This window comes from Moschus berezovskii, chromosome 5 (genome assembly GCF_049115385.1).
Source record: "Moschus berezovskii isolate FMDL1 chromosome 5, NW_MosBer_1.0, whole genome shotgun sequence".
Taxonomy (NCBI): domain Eukaryota; kingdom Metazoa; phylum Chordata; class Mammalia; order Artiodactyla; family Moschidae; genus Moschus; species Moschus berezovskii.
Genome location: NC_142464.1, coordinates 72,554,847 through 72,577,690, shown reverse-complemented (window position 1 = coordinate 72,577,690; position 22,844 = coordinate 72,554,847). Strand labels below are relative to the sequence as shown.

General features: G+C 37.5%; 1 protein-coding gene and 1 long non-coding RNA gene across 4 annotated transcripts in view; one reads left to right on the top strand and one right to left on the bottom strand.

Annotated features, from left to right (window-relative positions):
• The first annotated feature begins 4,917 nt into the window (after positions 1-4,917).
• Positions 4,918-22,844, top strand: part of GNPDA2 (glucosamine-6-phosphate deaminase 2) — a 29,441-nt gene continuing 11,514 nt past the window's right edge. Inside the window, exons 1-5 of one of the 3 annotated variants that reach the window (XM_055435267.2) lie at positions 4,918-5,050; positions 8,016-8,176; positions 13,519-13,620; positions 15,410-15,592; positions 21,601-21,785. In XM_055435267.2, the coding sequence (XP_055291242.1) occupies positions 8,053-8,176; positions 13,519-13,620; positions 15,410-15,592; positions 21,601-21,785 (594 nt within the window). In that variant the 5' untranslated portion in view covers positions 4,918-5,050; positions 8,016-8,052. The remainder of the gene's footprint in view (positions 5,051-8,015; positions 8,177-13,518; positions 13,621-15,409; positions 15,593-21,600; positions 21,786-22,844) is intronic. The other 2 variants (XM_055435268.2, XM_055435269.2) reach the window with 2 other exon arrangements.
• LOC129562200 (uncharacterized) lies at positions 11,148-21,602 on the bottom strand. The gene is made up of 2 exons (XR_016037448.1): positions 18,868-21,602; positions 11,148-11,742 (listed from the first exon to the last, which is right to left on the bottom strand). It is a non-coding gene; the product is annotated as an uncharacterized LOC129562200 (long non-coding RNA).

The following is a 22,844-nucleotide window of genomic DNA, read 5'->3' as shown; positions in this document are numbered from 1 at the left end:
GTCACAGGACTGGAAAAGGTCAGTTTTCATTCCAAACACAAAGGCCAAAGAATGCTCAAACTACTGCATAATTGCACTCATCTCACATGCTAGCAAAGTAATGCTCAATATTCTCAAAGACAGGCTTCAACAGAACGTGAACCATGAACTTCCAGATGTTCAGGCTGAATTTAGAAAAGGCAGAGGAACCAGAGATCAAATTGTCGACATCACTGGATCATTGAAAAAGCAAGAGAGTTCCACAAAAACATCTACTTCAGCTTTATTGACTATGCCAAAGCCTTTAACTGTGTGGATCACAACAAATTGGAAAATTCTGAAAGAGATGGGAATACCAGATGACCTGACCTGCCTCTTGAGAAATCTGTATGCAGGTCAAGAAGCAACAGTTAGAACTGGACATGGAACAACAGACTGGTTCCAAATCAGGAAAGGAGTACGTCAAGGCTGCATACTGTCACCCTGCTTATTTAACTTATATGCAGAGTACATCATGAGGAATGCTGGGCTAGAAGAAGCACAAGCTGGAATCAAGATTGCCGGGAGAAATATCAATAACCTCAGATATGCAGATGACACCACACTTATCTCAGAAAGAGAAGAAGAACTAAAGAGCCTCTTGATGAAAGTGAAAGAGCAGAGTGGAAAAGTTGGCTTAAAGCTCAACATTCAGAAAACTAAGATTATGGTATCTGGTCCCATCAATTCATGGCAAATAGATGGGGAAACAAAGGAAACAGTGACAGACTTTATTTTCTTGGCTCCAAAATCACGGCAGATGGTGACTGCAGCCATGAAATTAAAAGACGCTTACTCCTTGGAAGAAAAGTTATGACCAACATGCTGCTGCTACTAAGTCGCTTCAGTCGTGTCCGACTCTGTGCGACCCCATAGACAGCAGCCTACCAGGCTCCGCCGTCCCTGGGATTCTCCAGGCAATAACACTGGAGTGGGATGCCATTTCCTTCTCCAATGTGTGAAAGTGAAAAGTGAAAGTGAAGTCGCTCAATCGTGTCCGACTCTTAGGGACCCCATGGACTGCAGCCCACCAGGCTCCTCTTTCCATGCAATTTTCTAGGCAAGAGTACTGGAGTGGCTTGCCATTGCCTTCTCCGATGACCAACATAGACAGCTATTAAAAAACAGAGATATTACTTTGCCTACAATGGTCTGTCTAGTCAAAGCTATGGTTTTTCCAGTAGTCATGTATGGATGTGAGAGTTGGACTATATAGAAAGTTGAGCCCTGAAGAATTGGTGCTTTTGAACTGTGGTGTTTAAGAAGACACTTGAGAGTCCCTTGGACTGCAAAGAGTTCCAACCAGTCCATCCTAAAGGAAATCAGTCCTGAATATTCATTGGAAGGACTGATGCTGAAGCTGAAACTCCAACACTTTGGACACCTGATGCGAAGAACTGACTCATTCGTAAAGACCCTGATGCTGAGAAAGATTGAAGGTGGGAGGAGACGAGGATGACAGAGGATGAGATGGTTGGATGGCTTCACTGACTCAATGGACATGAGTTTGAGTAACCCCGGGAGTTGAGGATGGATAGGGAGGCCTGGTGTGCTGTAGTCTATGGGGTCTCGAAGAGTCGGACACATCTGAGCAACTGACCTTTTGTGGGGAAAGAGGCATTTGTTAAAAAAATCTTTACAGGTTAAAATTTAGTTGCTTCCATGACTGTGACCAAGAAAATCGATGCCTGGTCATGTTTATCTCAGCAATGCATGGTATATTTAATATTAAAAAATCAATCACCATAATTCACTAGCAGAGTAAAATTGTAAACCAAACTGTCATTTAAATAGACTCAGGTAGTGTTTGGCAAATATTATATTCTTAATAAAATAGCAAAACAAACTTAAAACTATCTGTCATTAGTGAAATGCCTAGTACCAGTGCTGGGGCAAAGAAAATACAAAATGAGCCTAGAGTCTTTTTTTTGTGTCTGGATTTTTATGACTAAAATAGAATCCCCACCCATTCTACTTCCTTTTTCCTAATACACAATATTGTTGTCTCCTGTTACATTTCACAAGGCTTAAGTTGTTCTCCACTGCTTACAATATGAAGTCCAATTTCCATGCATAGCCTACAATGTACTTCATTTGTCCTCCATCTCTCTTTCCAGATTCATTTTTCTCTCATGTTTGAAATACATCCTACTCTCAGCTACATGGAAGTTATTTGGAATTCCATATGCATGCCTTTTACTTTCCTGCCTGCAGACCTTTGTACCAATTATTTTCTGAGATTATAGGGTCCTTTTCTGTATGATTCCTGGAAAAAATCCAGATTTCCCTGATCTATTTCTGACCCAACTTCAATCTGTTCTTTACAGGCATACAGGGTGACTTGTTTTACACACAAATCTGATCAGGGTATATACAATGCTAAAACATTCTTTAGAATATAAAAATTTCATAGACCATAAACTCCATTGTGCCATTTCTTATTTTTCTGTAACATATCTATATAATATACAGTTTCAATGTGTTAAATAACTTTTACTTAAAACTTTCCCTCAGTCTCATTCTCATGAGAGCAGGCAACTTAAAAGTTATTTTCAGGTTCATTTAATTGTTTTAGTGCTTCCTTGTTTAGTCATTTTAAATGTAAATTTTGTCACTTCGGAATATCCATCTTCCCCATCTTTGACTCAGGATGTCATCCAAGGTGGGGGGACTACTGGTGTCTACGTCCATAAAGGCAACTGTTCTGGGGCTATTTTCTCTTCTCTGACACCAACCGCAATGTATAGGCATCTCTTCCTGTTTGTTTTTGTCTAAAGTATATATCCCAATTGGTGTCTGCCAAAACAGCTTTTGTTCATTGCCCTCCATGGTATATGTTGAAACCCTATTTCAGGTCCATGTCAGCTACTCACGATCATGAGGTATGACTGCTGTCTGATGGTTCTTTCTGTAACCTTGAGTAGACAAGGGCTGTTCAGCAGGCATTTTTTCCTGTCACCCTCATAGTTACCTTTATAGCCTGCTCCTATGCCACTGTAAGTCTGTCACTTTTGCTTGGTGACAACCTGTGAGAACTTTCCTACCAAACTTTTCATCCAAAACCTTGGTTCAGGGTACCTTTCTATTAATCTTGTCATTGTTTGGGGCTTTATTTGGAGGATAAGACACAGGTCCTTTCTATGACCAAGTCATCCCCAAACACAAAGGAACATTTCCATTAAAGTCCCATGGCTACTCAGTACTCTCAGACTACTTTCCCTTATTATGATTTGCTGGGTGATGTCTGTATCCCCACAAGGCTCTTAGTTCACAAAAAGCAAGGACTGTATGTCTGTCCTTCTCATGCTGGTGTCTGGCACAAAACCACATAATTAGTAAATATTGAATGGACAAATGTGCCTGTCTTTGCCAAAAACAATTTCTCTGTTTAGTTTTACATATTTCTCTTTTAATGGCAGTAACATTGTTTTAATCTTATACAATGAAATGGCATATGCCTTGCAAGAGGTGAGAAACACCTACTTGAAAAGGAAGACAGGACATGATATTGTGCAATCAAAGCAAAAGTAACCATTGTCAAGCACTAACAGCAGAGACAGAACTTTTTTCTAGTATTAGAAAAGCATGAAGAAGTAAAACCACTGAGAAAGAATACATTTCACAATTACCTGTTTATGCTCCAATAATATTTTCTGCAAGGCTCTTTTTATTATTCACAGATCTTTTTTTTTTCTACAGTGGATACAAAATTGATTTTTGTTAGATGATAAATTATAATACTGGGGAGGTGTTAACAACAGCTTTTGTAAGCTAACTCAAGACTATAGTGCTAAAAATCCTTGTCCCTTAGTATATGTTTGTGAGGAACTTTGCTATTTGAAGTTATATCTGAGAACAGAACACTCTACTCTTTGCCCTGGTGGCTCAGTAGGGAAAGAATTCACCTGCAATGGAGGAGACACAGATTCAATCCCTGGGTGAAGATCCCCTGAAGCAGGAAATGGCAACCCGCTCCAACATTCTTGCCTGGAAAAAGCCCTTGGACAGAGGAGCCTGGCAGGCAACAGTCCATGGAATCACAGAGAGCTGGACAGGACTTAGAGACTAAACCATCACCACCACTCTTGCCTTAAAAATGTGAGCCTGGGGGGTTCATTTGACCCAGAGGTGCAGGTTGGATTAACAACTCAGGTGCAGAAGTTTAGATAACGCATCTGGGAACATAGCATTACACATTTGTCTTAACTTTGCAGCGTCCAAGGAAACTTGAGTCTGCCTGTCACCCCATGCTGATAATAGTAATCAGATTTTAGTTGCTAACATAACTCTAAGTACTGTTTCTAATGGGTCCTAGTGAAGCCACAAGACCTTTCCTTTGAGTGTCGATTGCTTTCTTAACAATAACCCCCAGCCCCGCTTCCTTCCATTCCTAATGAACAAAGATCTATGATACTGAGCTCAAATCAGATTCTGCTTCCTCTACCCCTTTACTAAAAACTTAGCACAAGTTTGTACTTCATCACAGTCTCCTTTTGAAGTTTCGGCGTACTGAGCCGCTCCAAGGCTTGCCTTTCTGCAGCATATCCAGTTTAACTTTGATGAGCTTATTGATAACAAGCGCTTAGAGGTCACTGTGCTTGTAAAGTACACACTCAATAGCCTGGGATAAGAGAGACATGAATTCATACTGTTATTTATTATAAATGCTTATGCATGAGCACTGCAGTCTTAAGTGTTAAATCTCATAAACCCAAAGAATCTACTGCCATTCAACCCTTGAGAGATAAAAAAACGAGCACCGTCTAAGCGATGCCGCAGGAACTGGAGACTCACGTAAGCAAAGGCTTCCTGTCTGGCGCAACTCACAAGGACCTCTATTCGGCTCATCCCTAGCATGCCCGAGGCGCGCGCATGCGCAGGATTCGCCGGCCGCGCCGCGGTCTCCTGTGCGCCTGGGTTTACATCCGGGTCCTGAGGCGCCGCGCTCCACGCGCCGGCTGGGGTCGCTCCGGGTTGCAGGGTGTTGGTTTTTCCAGCTGTTCCAGCGTCGGAAGAGTCAGTGGATCAACAGGTGAGCCTACGGGGAAGGAGCATGAAGGGGAGTCGGGGGGGACCTGCCTGGTCGTTTCCTCCACCGGCGGGCTGTATGCGGAGACGGGGACGCCGGGCGGATGGGGTTCCCGGGAGCCTCGAGGCGAGGGCCGTAGTGCTCCCCAGCCTCGTCTCCCTCTAACTTAGCAGGATGTCCTCTTCCGACTGAGCCTCCGGGAGGGGCCTCCCTGGGGGCCTGCTCCTGACACTTGTTACAGTTGCGCGATAGTCATCCTCATTTGCATTCATTATGGTTTGCGGAGGGATGGGCCCAGCAGCCAGGCAGGTGAGGTTGGGTTTGCAGCCTTCGCTGCCGCTTCTTGCCCTTCGTCGGGACCAGACCCCGCCTTCCCAGAGGGCCTCCTTCCAGGCCGGGTTTCAGAGGTTCTTTGAGGTCAAGTGTAGTGTGTTGTAGGGGAAAAGCGCATAGCAGGGATTCTGGAAGCTTAGATTCCAGATTCTAGTATAAATTCTAAAATAGCTGTGTAACCCAAGTTGTCCAGAAGTTCCCACCCAGCATTAAAGTTCTGAGGTTTGTGTTTGTCAGGTCATTGTCGAAGGGATGCACACCCAAAGTGAATCAGCACCTAAGAAAGATGAGGACGGGGTGGTGCTGTGTCATTTTTTGAGTGCTGTAGAGTCAGGATGCTAGAGAATGGTCGAGGTCCTTATCCGTTTGGATCTCTGAGGATTGGCGAAAACTGGGAAAAGACACATTTAAAAATCTGAGCACATGTGGCAGACACATTCAACTTTTCTCAGGTGATTCGTTTGGGACTTTTGGAAGTGAACTCTGGGCACACGGAAGAGTTTAAGAAAACAATGTACTTGATCTGAAGGGCTTACTTGAACCTCTATACAATGAAGTCATCGTGTATGATGATCTTTTCCAAATTTATCCTGATTGCGAGAATCACCTGTGATATTTATGTAAGTGCAGATTCCCTGGATCCCGTTCCAGATCTTTTGCAAGACTATGTCCAAGGAAAGGTCCTGGGAATCTTTCTCACAGGGATCCTAAGTGATTCTTCCTTATAAGGCACTTTTTCAGAGCATGTTTCTTTCAGTCAGATAGACCCTCCACCACTTAATAGCTTTGTAACTTCAGTAATAAACTTCTGAGTTTCAGTTTTCCATATCTGAAGAATGAGGATAAGTTCATTTAATACTATTAATGAGTCTATTTAGTGAGTCTAAGCCCTTTGATAGTAGGATCTTTATCTTAGTCATTTGTCTACAGAGCTTAGTGCTTAGTATTTAATAGGCCCTCCCTCACAACTGTGTTGAACTGAGAAAAGAAATATCATGCCCCCAAAACTCAATTTCCTCCTTCTCACCTTACAGGGTTTTTTTTTCTCTTTTTATCAGTAGTCATTTTGCTGAATATTCTTATTAGAAATAATTATATTTCTTGATGGTGAAAACAGCTTGGAAATGTTTCTGATTCCTTGGTGTAACTTTGAAGTAGTTTCTGCCACTAAATTATTAATGAGTTTAAATAGAGGCCAAGTCCATTTCCTGGACTGAATTAATTAAGACCTTTGTTGGACTTATTGTGTGAATTGTTGTTTGTAAATGTTGTTTATCTCTTCTTACTGTGCCAGAATTCTAGATCATGGTGATTGTAAGTTTTTGTTATGCCAGATTTCTAAATCATATGTTCCTAAGGACATATTTCAATTCAGTGTATCCATTATTATAAGACCTCTTATTCCCACTAATGTAAAGAATTTGATTTACTACTACTGTATGTAAAGTTTGTGGGTACAGAACTGAACTGAAGCCATTTGTGAAAGAATTGATGTAACATCCATTTAAATACAAAACTAAGAATTAAAATCTGGAAATTATGGTTGTAAAGCACAGTGTAAATGTTATAAATCTTGACAATATAAAAATAACACATCTTACAAAAATCAGGGTGTGGGCGGAAGTAGAAGAAAGCAATTTTCATATATTTCATGGTTAGCAGGTCAAGCCATGTTGTCCAAAATGGAATCATACAGTTTTAAAGTGACTCTTCTCTCTTAATATTTGTATAATATTTTTTCTTAACCTTATAATATTCTTTTAGGAACTGAAATTGTGTTTTGTGAAGAATTCTTTTGCCTGGAGATCTGCAGTTTTTTAGTTCACTTTATTTTCTTTTGCTTCTGTGGAAGGCAGAAAATTAACTGCTTTTTCTTAAAAATAGAATGTCTAGTATGTTAGAAATTATTTCTATACATCCTATTTGTATATGTGCATTATGTAGATGTATGGAATGATGTACACCTAATAGTAATGAGCTTTATTTCGAGGTGGCAGGATTTGGGTCTCTCTTTTTTTTTTTTTTTTTTTCAAATTCTTTGTACCTTTCTGTATTGACTGAAATTTTTTAAAGTGCAGATGTTACTTTTATAAAAACATTATTTACCAGAAGAGAGGTTTGCTATTACATCATTCATTGGGAGAGTTCTGGATTTTCGTAACCCAACCCATAAGGTGCTGAGTAATCATTACTGCCATGAACTTGCAGTCAATAAATGAGTGCTGCTTTGTTTGCCTTTAGATTTATTTTATGTTGCTTTATATAGTATCCCTGTGGAGACAATGCAGTGTGATGTCTTTATAGTAAATTCACCTTCATAAAAATTTTGACTTTGTCACTTGACAACTATGTGAACTCAAATTGTGTCAGTCCCTCTAGTCATCTGAAACTGGACATTGTATTTACCTTAGAAGCTTGTTGTGAGGATTAATATTTGTACTTAATTGACCTAGCCCACTGCCCAGCACCTGAAGTCTGTTCAGTAGAGAGCAGCTATTACTGCTATTTTAAAAGTACAGATTGTATATATGCATGTCTTTCTTAAGTAATATCCTTTTTAAAGTCGTCAGTGTATTATGCTTCTGTTTGACTATCTGCTAATTACTTAAAGTGCTCTACAATGAAATTTTCTCAGGTTTGTCTTCTTGTCCTGGAAGCTGTGCGTCACCAAAATGAGGCTTGTAATTCTTGATAACTATGACTTGGCTAGTGAATGGGCAGCCAAATACATCTGTAATCGCATCATTCAGTTCAGACCTGGACAGGACAGATATTTTACACTGGGTTTGCCAACAGGTAATATACCATTTTTTCCATGTTAGATACTCAGGGTTCTGAGATTGAAGGGTTTTCCTTGATAGAATGTTACCTTTTTATTTCTTTTCATATCACTGATTTAACACATTAGAATATAAAGTTGAATATATAGATACAGATTCTCCATATCTAGTATCTAAATTCCATTTAGATATTTTCTTTATTAAAATTCCATCTCACCTACCCCTCCAGAATGCGAAATGAAATACAGAAATATAGCTCGAGTAAGGGTCGTGATTTTTTTTGTCCATTTTTCCTAGTAGTTTTTTGTTTGTATTTAGAGGTGTTGCTTTCACTATTCAAAAAATTTCTTAAGAGATTAGCTTTATCAATGATCATTCAGTTCAGTTCAGTTCAGTTCATTCGCTCAGTCGTGTCCAACTCTTTGAGACCCCATGAATCACAGCATGCCAGGCCTCCCTGTCCATCACCAGCTCCCGGAGTTCACTCAAACTCATGTCCATCGAGTCGGTGATACCATCCAGCCATCTCATTCTCTGTCGTCCCCGTCTCCTCCCACCCCCAATCCTTCCTAACATCAGACTCTTTTCCAGTGAGTCAACTCATCGCATGAGGTGGCCAAAGTATTGGAGTTTCAGCTTTAGCATCAGTCCTTCCAATGAATACCCAGGATTGATCTCCTTTAGAATGGACTGGTTGGATCTCCTTGCAGTCCAAGGGACTCTCAAGAGTCTTCTCCAGCACCACAGTTCAAAAGCATCAATTCTTCAGCAATCAGCTTTCTTCACAGTCCAACTCTCGCATCCATACATGACCACGGGAAAAACCATAGCCTTGACTAGACGGACCTTGGTTGGCAAAGTAATGTCTCTGCTTTTTAATATGCTATCTAGGTTGGTCATAACTTTCCTTCCAAGAAGTAACCGTCTTTTAATTTCCTGGCTGCAGTCAGCATCTGCGGTGATTTTGGAGTCCAAAAAAATAAAGTCTTCCACTGTTTCCCCATCTATTTCCCATGAAGTGATGGGACCAGATGCCATGATCTTCGTTTTCTGAATGTTGAGCTTCAAGCCAACTTTCACTCTCCTCTTTCACTTTCATCAAGAGGCTTTTGAGTTCCTCTTCACTTTCTGCCATAAGGGTGGTGTCATCTGCATATCTGAGGTTATTGATATTTCTCCCAGCAATCTTGATTCCAGCTTGAGGTACCTAAAGTATGTACTATGCCTCTTAATTTTACCTCATATCATCTTAGTGTGTATGTGTCAGTTGCTTAGTCATGTCTGTTGCAACCCCATAGACTGTAGCCCACCAGGCCCTTCTGTCCATGGGATTCTCCAGGCAAGGACACTGGGGTGTGTTGCCATTTCCTTCTCCAAAAGGGAAGTACAGAGAGAAAGAAAGTGAAGTCACTCCGTCGTGTCCGACTCTTTGTGACCCCATGGACTGTAGCCTACCAGGCTCCCCCATCCATGGAATTTTCCAGGCAGGAGTACTCGAGTGGGTTGCCATTTCCTTCTCCATATCATCTTATTAGCTCTTTGCTATTTCTGTGATTATTTTCTTTCTACTTTAGAAATATTATAAGTGAAAAATTGAAGACTGATGTGTCTGTCTTCATGACAGAAGGAACATAAGCATTAATTATATATTTTGCTGGATTTAATTCTCTGTTAAGGTTTTTTCTTTAAAAATAACCAAGTAGTGTCATTGATACTATGGTACTTTTATTTGATGTTTGACTTCCACAGAAAAGAGTATTGGTTCTGGGATCAGAGCTGTTATTGTTTTAATGACTGCAGGACATTTATTCTATACCCTAATTTTTGTTTTCCTTACCTAACGAAAGTAAGGAAATTAATAGCTTACAGTGTTGTTTTGCAGCTCAAATAAGAACAAGTCCTTTATATACTGTAAACACTGTATAAGATTCTCATAAATGTGTTTTATTTAAACAGTATTTTCTCCTTTTTCTCCTTCCCCCATACACGTCAACTCATAAAAGCTACAATCATAATTTTTTTCACTTGCATAATTTCCATGAAAGGTACTCTGACTCACCAAGTTGTTATTTTTGTTTGTTGTTTTGTTTTTTGGTCCATGGCAGTAGTTCTTGGTGAGAATGGCAAAGAGCGATTTTTTTTTTTAATTGTGTACATTGGAAGTGGTCCCCTCAGCACCCACAGTTTTGATACGTGAGCTGCAGTGATTGACTAAGACCACTATATCAGTTTGCCTTGTATGAACCTAGGCCATGCTCAGCACTAGCTGCCTTAATCACTCTGTTAATTGTGAAGAAATAAACAGTAATTTGAGTGTGGGGACTGAAAGACTTCAGAGTCATAAACACCAGCAATGCTAAACATTTTTTTGTGTGTATTTAATTATACAACACTTTTGCTTTATTTTGGATAGTATAACTGCTTAGTAATACACCTGCCAAGGGTTGATCCCTGAAAAACTTCTGTTGACATTTTTCTCTTTTCTACTTCATTGACCGGTGACAGTGTTAATCATGCCCCATCCTCACCCCTGTGCTTTTGAAATGTGAACATACATTTCTGTGATTGTAAATAACATGGTGTATTATAATTATGCTGCACCAAGCACAATTCTGGGGCTTCCCAGGTGGCACAGTCGTAAAGAATCTCTGTCTGCCAATGCAGGAGACACAGAAGACTCGGGTTTGATTCCTTGGTGGAGAAGATCCCCTGGAGTAGGAAATGGCAACCCACTCCAGTATTCTTGCCTGGAAAATGCCATGGACAGAGCGGCCTGGCAGGCTGCAACCCATGGGGTCGTCGAGCCGGACACAACTGTGCATGCACACCCATACAAGTATAGTCAAGCACAGTTCCTTGGAATATCTCTTCAGTATGTGTTCATTGAAGTCATGTTGACAAGCATGACATTTAAGGGCCTGCATGCTGTGGGCCTGAGCTGTCTCCCAGATTTAACTCCCACTATTCCCTACACTGAATCATGGTAGGCAAGTTAGACTGCTTGCAGTTGAAAGAACAGGCCTGAACTTGCTGGTTTTCCTTTCACTAATGTGCTGGTTTTCCTTTCACTAATGTGCTGTCTAATAAAAACTTTATGAGCTCCAGAACCAGGCAGAATCTCTTAAATCTTGACTTCATTACCATGTGTGTGATATTTCACACATTCCTTAATTTTTTTGACCCAGTTCTTTCACCTTCAAAATGGGAAACATAATGCCAGTTTCCCAGACTTGTGAGATTTACATTAGCTAACATATGAAACACCAGCGTAGCATCTAGCACATGGTAGGTACACAGATGTCATCTCTGAACCTTCTCCCACATCTTTTTTCTATTTTCAGTCAAGACTTATCCCATTCTTTGATTGTGGGAATTTTACCTCTTCTTCAAAGACTCCATTGAAATGCCGTTTTTGATCCTCCTTTCAACAGCCAAGACTGTAGTCCTTCCTTCTTTGATTCGCTATGCTTCTCCAGAGCTCTTATAGTTTATATTTTTCCTTGTGTTATGGTTATTTAGTATTTGTCTATCCATATCTTGTGAGTTCTTCTATGGTAGAAAGAGTCCTAATCTTCGTTTTATCTGAAACAGTAAACACTTACTGAATTAATTATGTTAGTAAATGAGTATTGCAAAGCAAATGTGTTAAAATGAAGTTTCTTTCACCAGTTCACCCTGTATCATATCTTTCATTGTTTTTTTTTCTATTTAGCCACTTTGATTAAAAAATAGAAAATCAGTGTATTTTTGTCATCACTATTGTAACAACTTCTTACATTTTTCTTCATATGCTCTTAAATTATGGAGGGAGTCCTATAACTCTTCTCTTGACATCAAAAGATAGACACAGGAAATTTGTTATGCTCCTAGAAAGGAAGAAAGAAAAGTATACTTGTCCATCTTTTATCCTGGTCTCATGTTACTGGGCTGTAGTTCTTTGATAAGGAATTATAAAGTTTGACAACACACATTTTAAATTATTAATGACAATTTAAGACAATTTGTGGTTTTAACTTTAAGAAAATCTATTAGTCTTCTGTTCTCTGAACCTGTCTGTGTGATATTATGCCACTTCTATTATTCTATCATCTTAAATGAGAGGCAGTTTTTTTTTACTACTGCAGATTTCTTCTGTATTTGTTGTTTTTTTTGGTTGTTTGTTTTGTTTTGCCAGATGCTGTTCAGTTCTGCCATACTTCTCCCTGCTTCTTGAATAGAAACTTTATGTCTGTGTTTTATTTTGCTTTGTGATAGTAGGTGGATTAAAAATCAATACTCTGACCAGGATTGTGTGGGCCAGGTTGTTTAAGAATGTTATAAGAATGCAGTCAATTTAGTCTTTGATTTGTAGTTTAAAAAAAATGAAGCAATTTTGAAAAACACCCGCAAGGTGCTAAATTCACTTATCTTTATTGTGTCATTTCATGGAGCTCTTGTCAATCAGATCTTAATTTTGTAAAACATATGAAAGAATCACATTTTTAAAACAATAACATTAAGAGCTCAGATGAAGTATCCAAAGCCAAGATCCCATTTCCTAGAAACCATTTTACTTTATACATTTTAGCTGATAAATATTGACAGTCACACAAAATGAGAAGCAGGAATTCCATTTAAAAAAGGATAAGGTTCCTCACTCAATCCTTGCCACTTTCTATTTTGAAAGTAGAGGCAGTATTTAAACTCAGCTCTGGTTTCCCGTTTGATTTCATTAAACGGTCAACACTTGACCTATTTACATATCATTTGTGCTACAAATCCCTCCCTAAATAAAGACTTTTTCTCTACCAGTGGGATGTTTATTTTTCTTTTAATTCAAATGTGTGCTCTCTAGAAGTTTCTTGTCTTGGAATATACACCATTAATTCCAGATATCCAACAATATAAGAATTTTCCAAGCTGTAATTTAAGCTGACAGATTCTCAGCTTTATTCAGCAAATTCTGATTTCCTAAAATTTTAGGGTATCTTATAAAGAGACTAATTCAACATATATTCATTAATTGAATATGTATTTAAATTAATAATTGTTTGCCTAATATGTATAAAATACCATTAAGTAAGATAAGTTGACTCAGTGGAAAGACTCTGATGCTGGGAAAGGTTGGGGGCGGGAGGAGAAGGGGACGACCAAGAATGAGATGGCTGGATGGCATCACCTACTCTGTGGACATGAGTTTGAGTGAACTCCGGGAGTTGGTGATGGGCAGGGAGGCCTGGCGTGCTGTGATTCATGGGGTCGCGGAGAGTCGGACATAACTGAGCGACTGAACTGAACTGAACTGAAGATAAGAATAAAGTTAACATATACTTTTTGAAAAATTAGACTGTTAGAAAATGGAATCTTTATCTGTTTTAGGGAGTACACCTTTAGGATGTTATAAAAAACTTATAGAATATCACAAGAATGGAGACCTTTCTTTTAAATATGTGAAGACCTTTAACATGGATGAATATGTAGGTAAGCTATATTGTTTGTATATATTATTTGGACATGTTATATTTTAAATTGAATATATTTTGAGAATATTAACATATTATTTAAATTTGTTTTGAATGAATATATTTCTAGAGTATAATGTACCACCTTGTAGTGGGGTTGGAAGTTTATATAAAAATTTCTATATTTATGTAATGACAGCATGACACAGTGGAAGGACCATGGGACTGGAAATTAGAAGATCTGCACTCATCTTCAGCTATGCTACTTACCAGTCCTGGTTCCATCAACTTTGAGCCAATTCATTGACGTTTCTCATTCTCTCTTTTTCTTTTTTCCTCAAAACAAAGTTAAAACCAGTGTGGGGATAAATTAATTAATATGTATGTAAAGTAATTAGCTGAAACTGCAATACTTTGGCCACCTCATGCGACGAGTTGACTCACTGGAAAAGACTCTGATGCTGGGAAAGGTTGGGGGCGGGAGGAGAAGGGGACGACGGAGAATGAGATGGCTGGATGGCATCACCGACTCTGTGGACATGAGTTTGAGTGTACTCCGGGAGTTGGTGATGGACAGGGAGGCCTGGCGTGCTGTGATTCATGGGGTCGCGGAGAGTCGGACATAACTGAGCAACTGAACTGAACTGAACTGAAAGTAATTAGTAAAATTTTTTCAAATATAAGGCTATTTATATTTGTAGCCTTGAAGCTTTTATAATTTATTGGTTGTTAACTTGCTTGTGCTTCCTTGATGGCTCAGCGGGTAAAGAATCTGCCTACAGTACAGGAGACACAGGAGACGCTGGTTCGATCCCTGGGTTGGGAAGATCCCCTGGAGAAGGAAATAGCAACCCACTCCAGTATTCTTGCCTGGAGAATCCCATAGAGAAGGAGCCTGGCAGGCTATAGTCCACAGGGTCACAAAAAGTCGGATACGATTGAGCAACTAAGCACAACTTGCAGAAGTGGAAACATGAACTCTGTGTTAACATTTGCATTTTATAGGTGTATATTTTTAATGGTAGCATGATTGCCAAAGAACCATCATAGTTAAGTATACCTTGCATGCAAATAGAAATAACAGAAGAGGAAAATGGACAAAGATTTCAGTTGTGTAGCCACTTAATTTGGAGAAGGAAATGGCAAGTCATTCCAGTATTCTTGCCTGGAGAATCCTGTGGACAGAGGAGCCTGATGGGCTGCTGTCCCTAGGGTTGCATAGAGTTGGACACGACTGAAGTGACATAGCATGTATCCATGCATTGGAGAAGGAAATGGCAACTCACTGCAGTATTCTTGCCTGGAGAATCCCAGGGACGGAGGAGCCTGCTGGGCTGCCGTCTATGGGATCGCACAGAACGGACACGACCACAGTGACTTAGCAGCAGCAACCACTTAATTTATATTGAATTTAAGACATAAATCAGTCTTACTGGTTAAATTTTATATTTGAGAAGTGGAATATAGTGATTAAATGCACATGAACTAGACTTCTGTGTTCCAGCATGAGCTCCCTGACCCTGGGAAAATGACTTAGTTTTTCGGTGTTTCTGTTCATCTATCAAGTGAGATTGATACTAGTATTTCTACAGCTGTTGTACACATTGATTGAATTAACACATACATTTACAGTGGTTAAAATAATGCCTGACATAATAAGCATTTATTCCATATAAAAATGCTTTTAAATTGAATATGGCATAGAAAGATTATATACTTTAAATAGCATTTGTGGCTTAATCAGAAAAGTCAACTTTAGATTTATTTCTAAAAATAGTTATATTTTTATTCATTAACTTTGTATTTAGGACTTCCCAGAAATCATCCTGAAAGCTACCATTCTTATATGTGGAATAACTTTTTTAAGCATATTGATATAGATCCTAATAATGCTCATATCCTTGATGGGAATGCTACAGATTTGCAAGCAGAATGTGATGCATTTGAAAAGAAAATAAAAGAAGCTGGAGGAATTGATCTTTTTGTTGGAGGTACGTAAAACATTTTGTCATTAGTCATTTGTTAGAACTTGGATTAGGTGCTTTAAATTTGAAAAATAACTTACCTTTGTGTAATGTAAAGAACATCTATGACTGCCTGTAATACCCATTTATTTAGCTGTTGATTTCTGTTTTACTTTATATTCATCAAAAAATAATCTTAATGTTGCAGGGGGGAATTGTGGCTTGAGAAATAGCTCCTTATCCCTGCTGAAGTTTTCTAATTACCTCTTTAGAACTGACATTTTACCACATCTTAGAAAAGGAGTGATGTGTTTCTTTTCCTAAATGATATTCTTATTCTCTTACTGTTTCTTTAAAATTCCAACCCAGGTTTCTTATCAAATTACAGCGTTAAATCTCTAAAATTTGCATATGGTACAGGTGGATTTTAACATTTTTCTACTGACCATTAAATTGCTTCATTTCACCAAGAAATGTGTCAAGGTCAGATTTTGTTTATCATCAGCCTTTAGCTAGTATGAATCGAGCTTTATAATTGTCTTAATAAGATCTAAATAAATGTTTAAGTTCCACTTAAAATTTCTATGTACATGTGTGGACACACCCACGTATACATATGTGTGTGTATATTGTGTCTTCGTGATCTACCATTGAAGACAGGTGAAGGAGTCTCTACCTTTGTAATGACAATATGACTTTCTGTCATCACAGTGAAGCGTCTGAATAGTACAACATCATGTAAACTGAAACCAAAATTGTTTTTTTGCCAGATTCTTTAGTATTCACCTAGACATACTAAAAGCTCTAAATTAACACTGGATATCTAGAGGTAGACATATCTGTTAGATCTTGATATGTCTTATGATTTATTAGAAGATGCTCAAAATTGTATGAATTAGACCTGTATTGAGGTTACCTTATGGTTGAGGTGGTCAAGTATTTTTGGGGTGTTTGGTTGCCTTTGAGGAAAATTGGATTTTATAGTTAGACAAAAACTAGCATCCAGTTTTGGCCACCTAGTATCTGTAAGATCTTGGGAAATTTATTGACTTCAGTAAATTAGTTCAGTATACTAATTAAGTATAATTCAGTGCTTTGTAAAATAGGATTAATATTAACCATTTCAAAATTGATGAGAATTAACCATCTTATAATGTGTAAAATGCCTTGTGAAGTGCTTGGTATATAGTTGGCATTCCATTAAGTGTTACTCTACTCTGTCTCTGAGGTATCGTTTGTAAAGTAATTTTTTTCTTAATGTAGTGAATGTCCTGCTGTTTTACTGATTTACCTCTAAGGATATCTGGCAAGAATGAAGTTTTTCTCTTTGAGGAAATTGTTACCTACCCAGCAGAACTAATATCAATTACTGCCTTAAATATAGGGGATGGTTTTTATTTGAGCAAGAATTCAAGTTAGACTCTTGCTTTTCAAAATAGAAAATATCTATGTTTTAAATAAAACTTACTAATATTACTTAAGTATTCCTGGAAAATATTTGCATTCTAGTTTTGTCCATATGGCTCAATTCTGGGATAATTATCATTTGAACCTACCAATACCAAGGCAAGGCAGTAGACATTTGAAATGTTTGAGTGCACTACTGATGTATTCTTTAGATTTTATAAACTCTGTACCAAAATAAGGTAAAATTACTATAAAATAATATACCTAACTTGTTCATCTTAATTATGTCAAGAAGCATTTTCACTCATTTACCATTATACGAGAAGAGAACAGCTACCCACTCCAGTATTCTGGCCTGGAGAATTCCATGGACTGTATTGTCCATGGGGTCACAAAGAGTCAGACGTGACTGAACAACTTTTCATTCATACCATTATACAAAAAGATACAGCAGTTATTAAAACTTCAGTACTGAAAAATGACTACATGGATAACAAATAGTATTTTTTTACTTTAATTGAGGGCTTATTTTTTCCTGTTAATTTATTGATCTTACATAAGGCTTCTTGTGACAAATCCTTTGGGATCTTAATGCCAGGAAATAGAATTTACTGGGTGGGGGGAAGCTTGATAAGAACTCTTTAACTCCATTTTTTCCCTTTGCCTACTTTCCAGAAAATATTTTAGCTTAATGTAATGTTTAATATTTAGTCTTGCTTTTCAGATACTTCTAGTAGAACTTTCTTTTTTTCTCTTAGCTTTAAGCCATTTCTTGTTTCTTTTTAGCTAAATTTTTTGGTGCATTTCCTCAAATAACCCACCTTAGTTCTCCCTTTGAAACTAATAGCACATAATCATAATTATTTATGTTTATTAATGACTCTTACTACTAAAAATAACTTAATATTTTGTTTTTTAACCAATTTTTGTCTTAAACTTCCTCGAGTTCTCCCCTTGCAAAAAAAAAAAAAAAATCTAAGATTTCCTTTCATCTTCCATTAACACCTTCTCTGTAGTCATAGGCCAATCCAGGGTCTGACAGTTCATATTTATCATCCAAGGGACATATAACAGTATGTAGAGAATGAAGGGTTGGTTTATTACATGTTCTTTGGACTTTTCCCTGTTTGGAATACCCCATTATTGGATGTGTCTCATGAAAGAATCTCATTTGATTCTTTGCCTTTGTTGATCTAGGTTGTTATCATTGGATTTTCAAGATGAGGCTTGGTATCTGGGTCTTACCACTTACCCTTCTTTTGTTCCAGGGTTTGGTTAATAAAAACACTAAGAACTGAGCCAAATGGGATCAAAATATCAGCCTTATTGAAGGTAAAGTTGAATTAGAGATGGCAGGTTGGGCTTGAGGCTAGAATGGGGTTGCCTGCTTCTCCCCTCTGAATTGGAAATAGTAAGACCAGAGAAGAGCTCCAGAGTAACCCACCATTGCTCACTCCTAGGAAATGGAGCAAGAGTTCCTGTCCCTCTACAGATAGGAGAAAGGAGGAAATATACTCTCAGAAATTCTTCCTCTGATGAGAGAGTGTTGAGAGAAAGAATAAGGTGTATCATGCAATTTCTAATCCAACAATAAAATACACAAACATGGACATCTATAAATAGATTCTAAATGCATTATTAACTTTAAAATGATCTTAAGATAATTTGTGCTTAAAAGGTAAAAATAAAAGACGATGGGAAGATTTTAACCCTTTACTTTGGTTACATGATTAGATTCTTTGATTTGCAAGTAACTGTAATCTAGTAATGGGACCAAAAGCGAATTTTATTGGAATGTTTCTGGAGTAATTCACAGAATTGATATTAGAGTTGAAAAAATACGTATTTAGGAGAACAAGAGCCACGAGCCTCAGATTATCAAAGCAGGGACTCACCTGAGTCTCTTCTGCAGTGCTGTCATCGAATGCTTTAGCTCTAGATGACTTCTTTCTTTTTGTATCCCTTGGTCAAATTTCAGATTTCTAGAGAGAAATTCTGATTGTTTCAGCTTAGTGCAAGTACTTATCTCTAGACCACAACACTTCTGCCTAAAAGAGATGAGATATAGGGTGTTATAATTGATCTATGCCCTGTTGTAAGGGGATCAGAGCAGGGAAGTAGGAGGAAAAAGCTATACTGAACATACCAAAGAATACCAACCTCCTTTCATTTGTTACTTATTGAGGACCTCCTATGTGTCATGTGTTCTAAATATCAGGATATAGTAGTGAAAAAAAAGTCTTTACTTTCATGAAGTTTACCTTCTAGCCCACAGAACTATAAACACAGGGAAGACACACAACCCGGACTCAGAGGTTTTAGGGATGTTTCATAAGGGTGTTGATATCTTAGTATAGACTCAAAGACTGAATAAGAATTAAGCATGGTTTTTAGAGTTGATGGTTGTTTTAAAGAAAATTTGATAAAGCTTTGTAAAAAAAAAAAAAGTCTGAACATTTAAAAAATACAATTTTATGTCTGGAAGTTCAATTTTTGATAATTACTCATGGTAAGTAAGGGCATGTATTGACCCCTCTCCATCATGAGCCTTTGTGGTTAACTTCAGCTTTGCTGTACACTTCTGTATGACTCAAATCACCAGTGAGACCACTAGAATTGATCTTTGAGGACTTCCTATTTTTTTCTGGAACTCTGTTTTCCTGTTTCTATCCTTTCCTCTATAGAGAAAAATAAATAAAAGTATCTGGGCAGATGTATACCAAAGAGGAAAGGCAGAACAGTTCTACAAATCTAGAGAGACATACATACCTATGGTTTAAAATTCTCAAGCACATACATACTTAATAGTGGAAACAGCATGCATATTAACCACATATAGGTCTGGGCTTTATGTACTAGATTAAAAGTTAATCCTATATTATTAAAGATTTCCTTAGATTAACGGCTTCGCAGCTGGTGCTAGTGGTAAAGCACCTTCCTGTTAATTCAGGAGACATAAGAGACCCGGGTTTGAAACCTGGGTCAGGAAGATCCCCTGGAGGAGGAAATGGCAAACCACTCCAGTATTCTTGCCTGGAGAATCCCATGGACAGAGAAGCCTGGCAGGCTACAGTCTATGGGTTTGCAAACAGTTGGACACGACTGAAGCAACTTAGCACACATTGTGCTTTGGTAGTTCATATCAGGCTTCCGTGGTAGTTCAGTAGTAAAAAACCTGCCTGCCAATGCAGGAAATGTGGGTTCCATCCCTGGATTGGGAAGATCCCCGGGGGAAGGAATTGGCAACCCTCTCCAGTATTCTTGCCTGGGAAATCCCACAGACAGAAGATCCTGGCTTGTAGTCCATGGGGTTGCAAAGAGCTGGACATGACTTAATGACTAAATAAGTTGATACCTGCTTCCTAAAGTTTTCATTTCTTTTTTCCTTCAAAACCAGGTTACTCTTTGTCATATTTTACCTTGTATCCTGGGGAAAAGTTGTCAGAATTATGTATTAAGAATCAATAAGATATACCTCTGTATCACTAAATATGCAGAATATAAGTATGACAGATATTTTGACCCAGAGAACTTGTGGGTTTATTTTTTGATTGAAGTTGCCAGAAATCTGACGTAGGGTTCATGTATGTAAAACTTGATTTAGTAATAACCCCATGGAAAGATCCTTGATTTTATAAAAAGATTTACCTCCAATTTCCTTCAAATAAGAAATGTCATATTCTTACTTATATTTTAGAGACAGTCTTGAGTATTAGAGCTGGTAGTAGATCTCCTCAAAGTCGTGTTTTCAGATTGTGGTTGTCACACATTATTAGCTTATGAAATCAGTATGGTCAGTCCCATTCAGCATTTCTCTTTTTTAAATGAAATGGAATGGAATCAAAAGTAGCTTGAATGACTCCTAGTTAGGGTAAGTATTATTTCATGTGGTTCTTATTTTAATTGTATTTATATGTGTACTAGATTGCAATGTCAAATGTATTTCTTGCTATAGGTTACAGTCAAAAAAAGTTTGAAGAAAACTATTGACTTAGATAATAACTTGTCCAATGTAGACATTTTTATGAGTGAGGAAACTGTACTACAGAGAGATCCAGTAGTTAATTGCCCTATCTAGACTAAGAAGCAAGCAAGTTAAAGTGTGACTATAAAGACTACTAGGTTAGGAATCAGAAGATTTAGACTGTTTTTTCTTAGTTATTTACTAAATTATTACCTTGAACAAGTCATATATTATCACTGAGCATCAGAGTTTCCTTTGAGTTTAAAAAATAGGTGGGGGAGATGAGGTAAATAGATAGGCCTAATCTGTATTACAAGATTGTTAAATATGTCTGATGTTGAGATGCATGTGAAAATGCTTTATAAACTATAAAAAGTATTAGTATTATTCTAATATAAAGTGATACTTAATTTTGCTACTGTTAGAATCATGTTAGCTCAATGCTAAGCATATGGAAAACATTGAAATACTTGTTGAATCAAATATAGGAACAAATATCTTACTGCAGCATTAGAAATTCAGCTATCAGATAAAACAAGGTAAGTGTGTTTATGACTATTTCTTTGGTCTTAAAATCATGTTTAACTTTGAGAAAACTTATTTACTTTATGTGAGAAACCTTATTTACTTATGTGTATATGTGTGTATGTATTTCTTTTGAAAGGAATTGGTCCAGATGGTCATATTGCTTTCAATGAGCCAGGATCCAGTTTAGTATCAAGGACAAGATTAAAGACTCTAGCAATGGACACCATTTTGGCAAATGCTAAATATTTTGATGGAGATTTATCAAAAGTGCCAACTATGGCTCTAACAGTTGGTGTGGGGACAGTGATGGATGCTAGAGAAGTAAGAATTAAATGTTCTTTGATGTTTTTCCTTTGATGTCTGTAGATTTTGGAGAAATTATGGTGTCAGATAATTGATGTTTTGATTTAATCATATTTGCAATATAAATTGTCTAGCTTTCAGTAATTTCTGTCAGGCTCATTGCCATGTTTAGAATTTAAGTGAATTAAATCTTTGGAGCTGGAAATTTAAAATTAGGCACCACCTCTTTTGAGGTATGCTTCACTTGCCTCTTCCTGTTTCACAGTTTGAGGTCCTAACATCACACTTACGTATAGTTTTGGGAAAGGACTTGTTACAGCAAAGATGCAGTTCTAATTAACATTAAACTGCTTTTGGAGGCTGAAGGTAATTTAGTGTCATGTGCTTCTTGACTGTAGAAGCATAGCTTAGTTGGTTTCCAGTGGATAAAGAACCCCTCTAAGACGTGATCTGTTCTAAATTTGGTATGTTTAAGAAGGTAAGAGCTCTGAACAGTAGACTCTTAGATTTTTTATTTTTAATTCATCTTTTATTTCTTGCCCTGAGAATAATAGACCAAATTATAGTCAGCTCATGATTATAATTAGTTCAATTATATGGAAATTCCATCCCTTTCTGGCAGCAGGATTGGATAGGTTCAGGGGAAAGAGTATAGACAACGTACGGTGAGTAACTAATCTTGATGTAAATATATCTAGGCTTGAATACATCAACAGAACTGTCATTCAGAATGTAGTTTTCCATGTGAAAATAATAATTAGTTTATGAAAAAGACATTTTTCATAGTAAATTGAAAATAATTCAGAGCAATCTTAGTTCTAAAATACAAAACTCAAAGTTATGGAAAAAGATCCTTAAATTTAGCAAGATTTAAGTTATAATGCAATTCTTACACTAATTCTTAGAGAGTTATTTCAGACATTTGATTTTTTTCTTTTGTTCATGTTTTCCAACAAAATTACATGATGCCATTCACTTCATAGTATTTATTCCAAGCATGATTATTGAGAAAATTATGGCAAAACTACTAGGTCTTCATCATTTTCCTAAGGACTTAAATGCTTTATCATATATCAT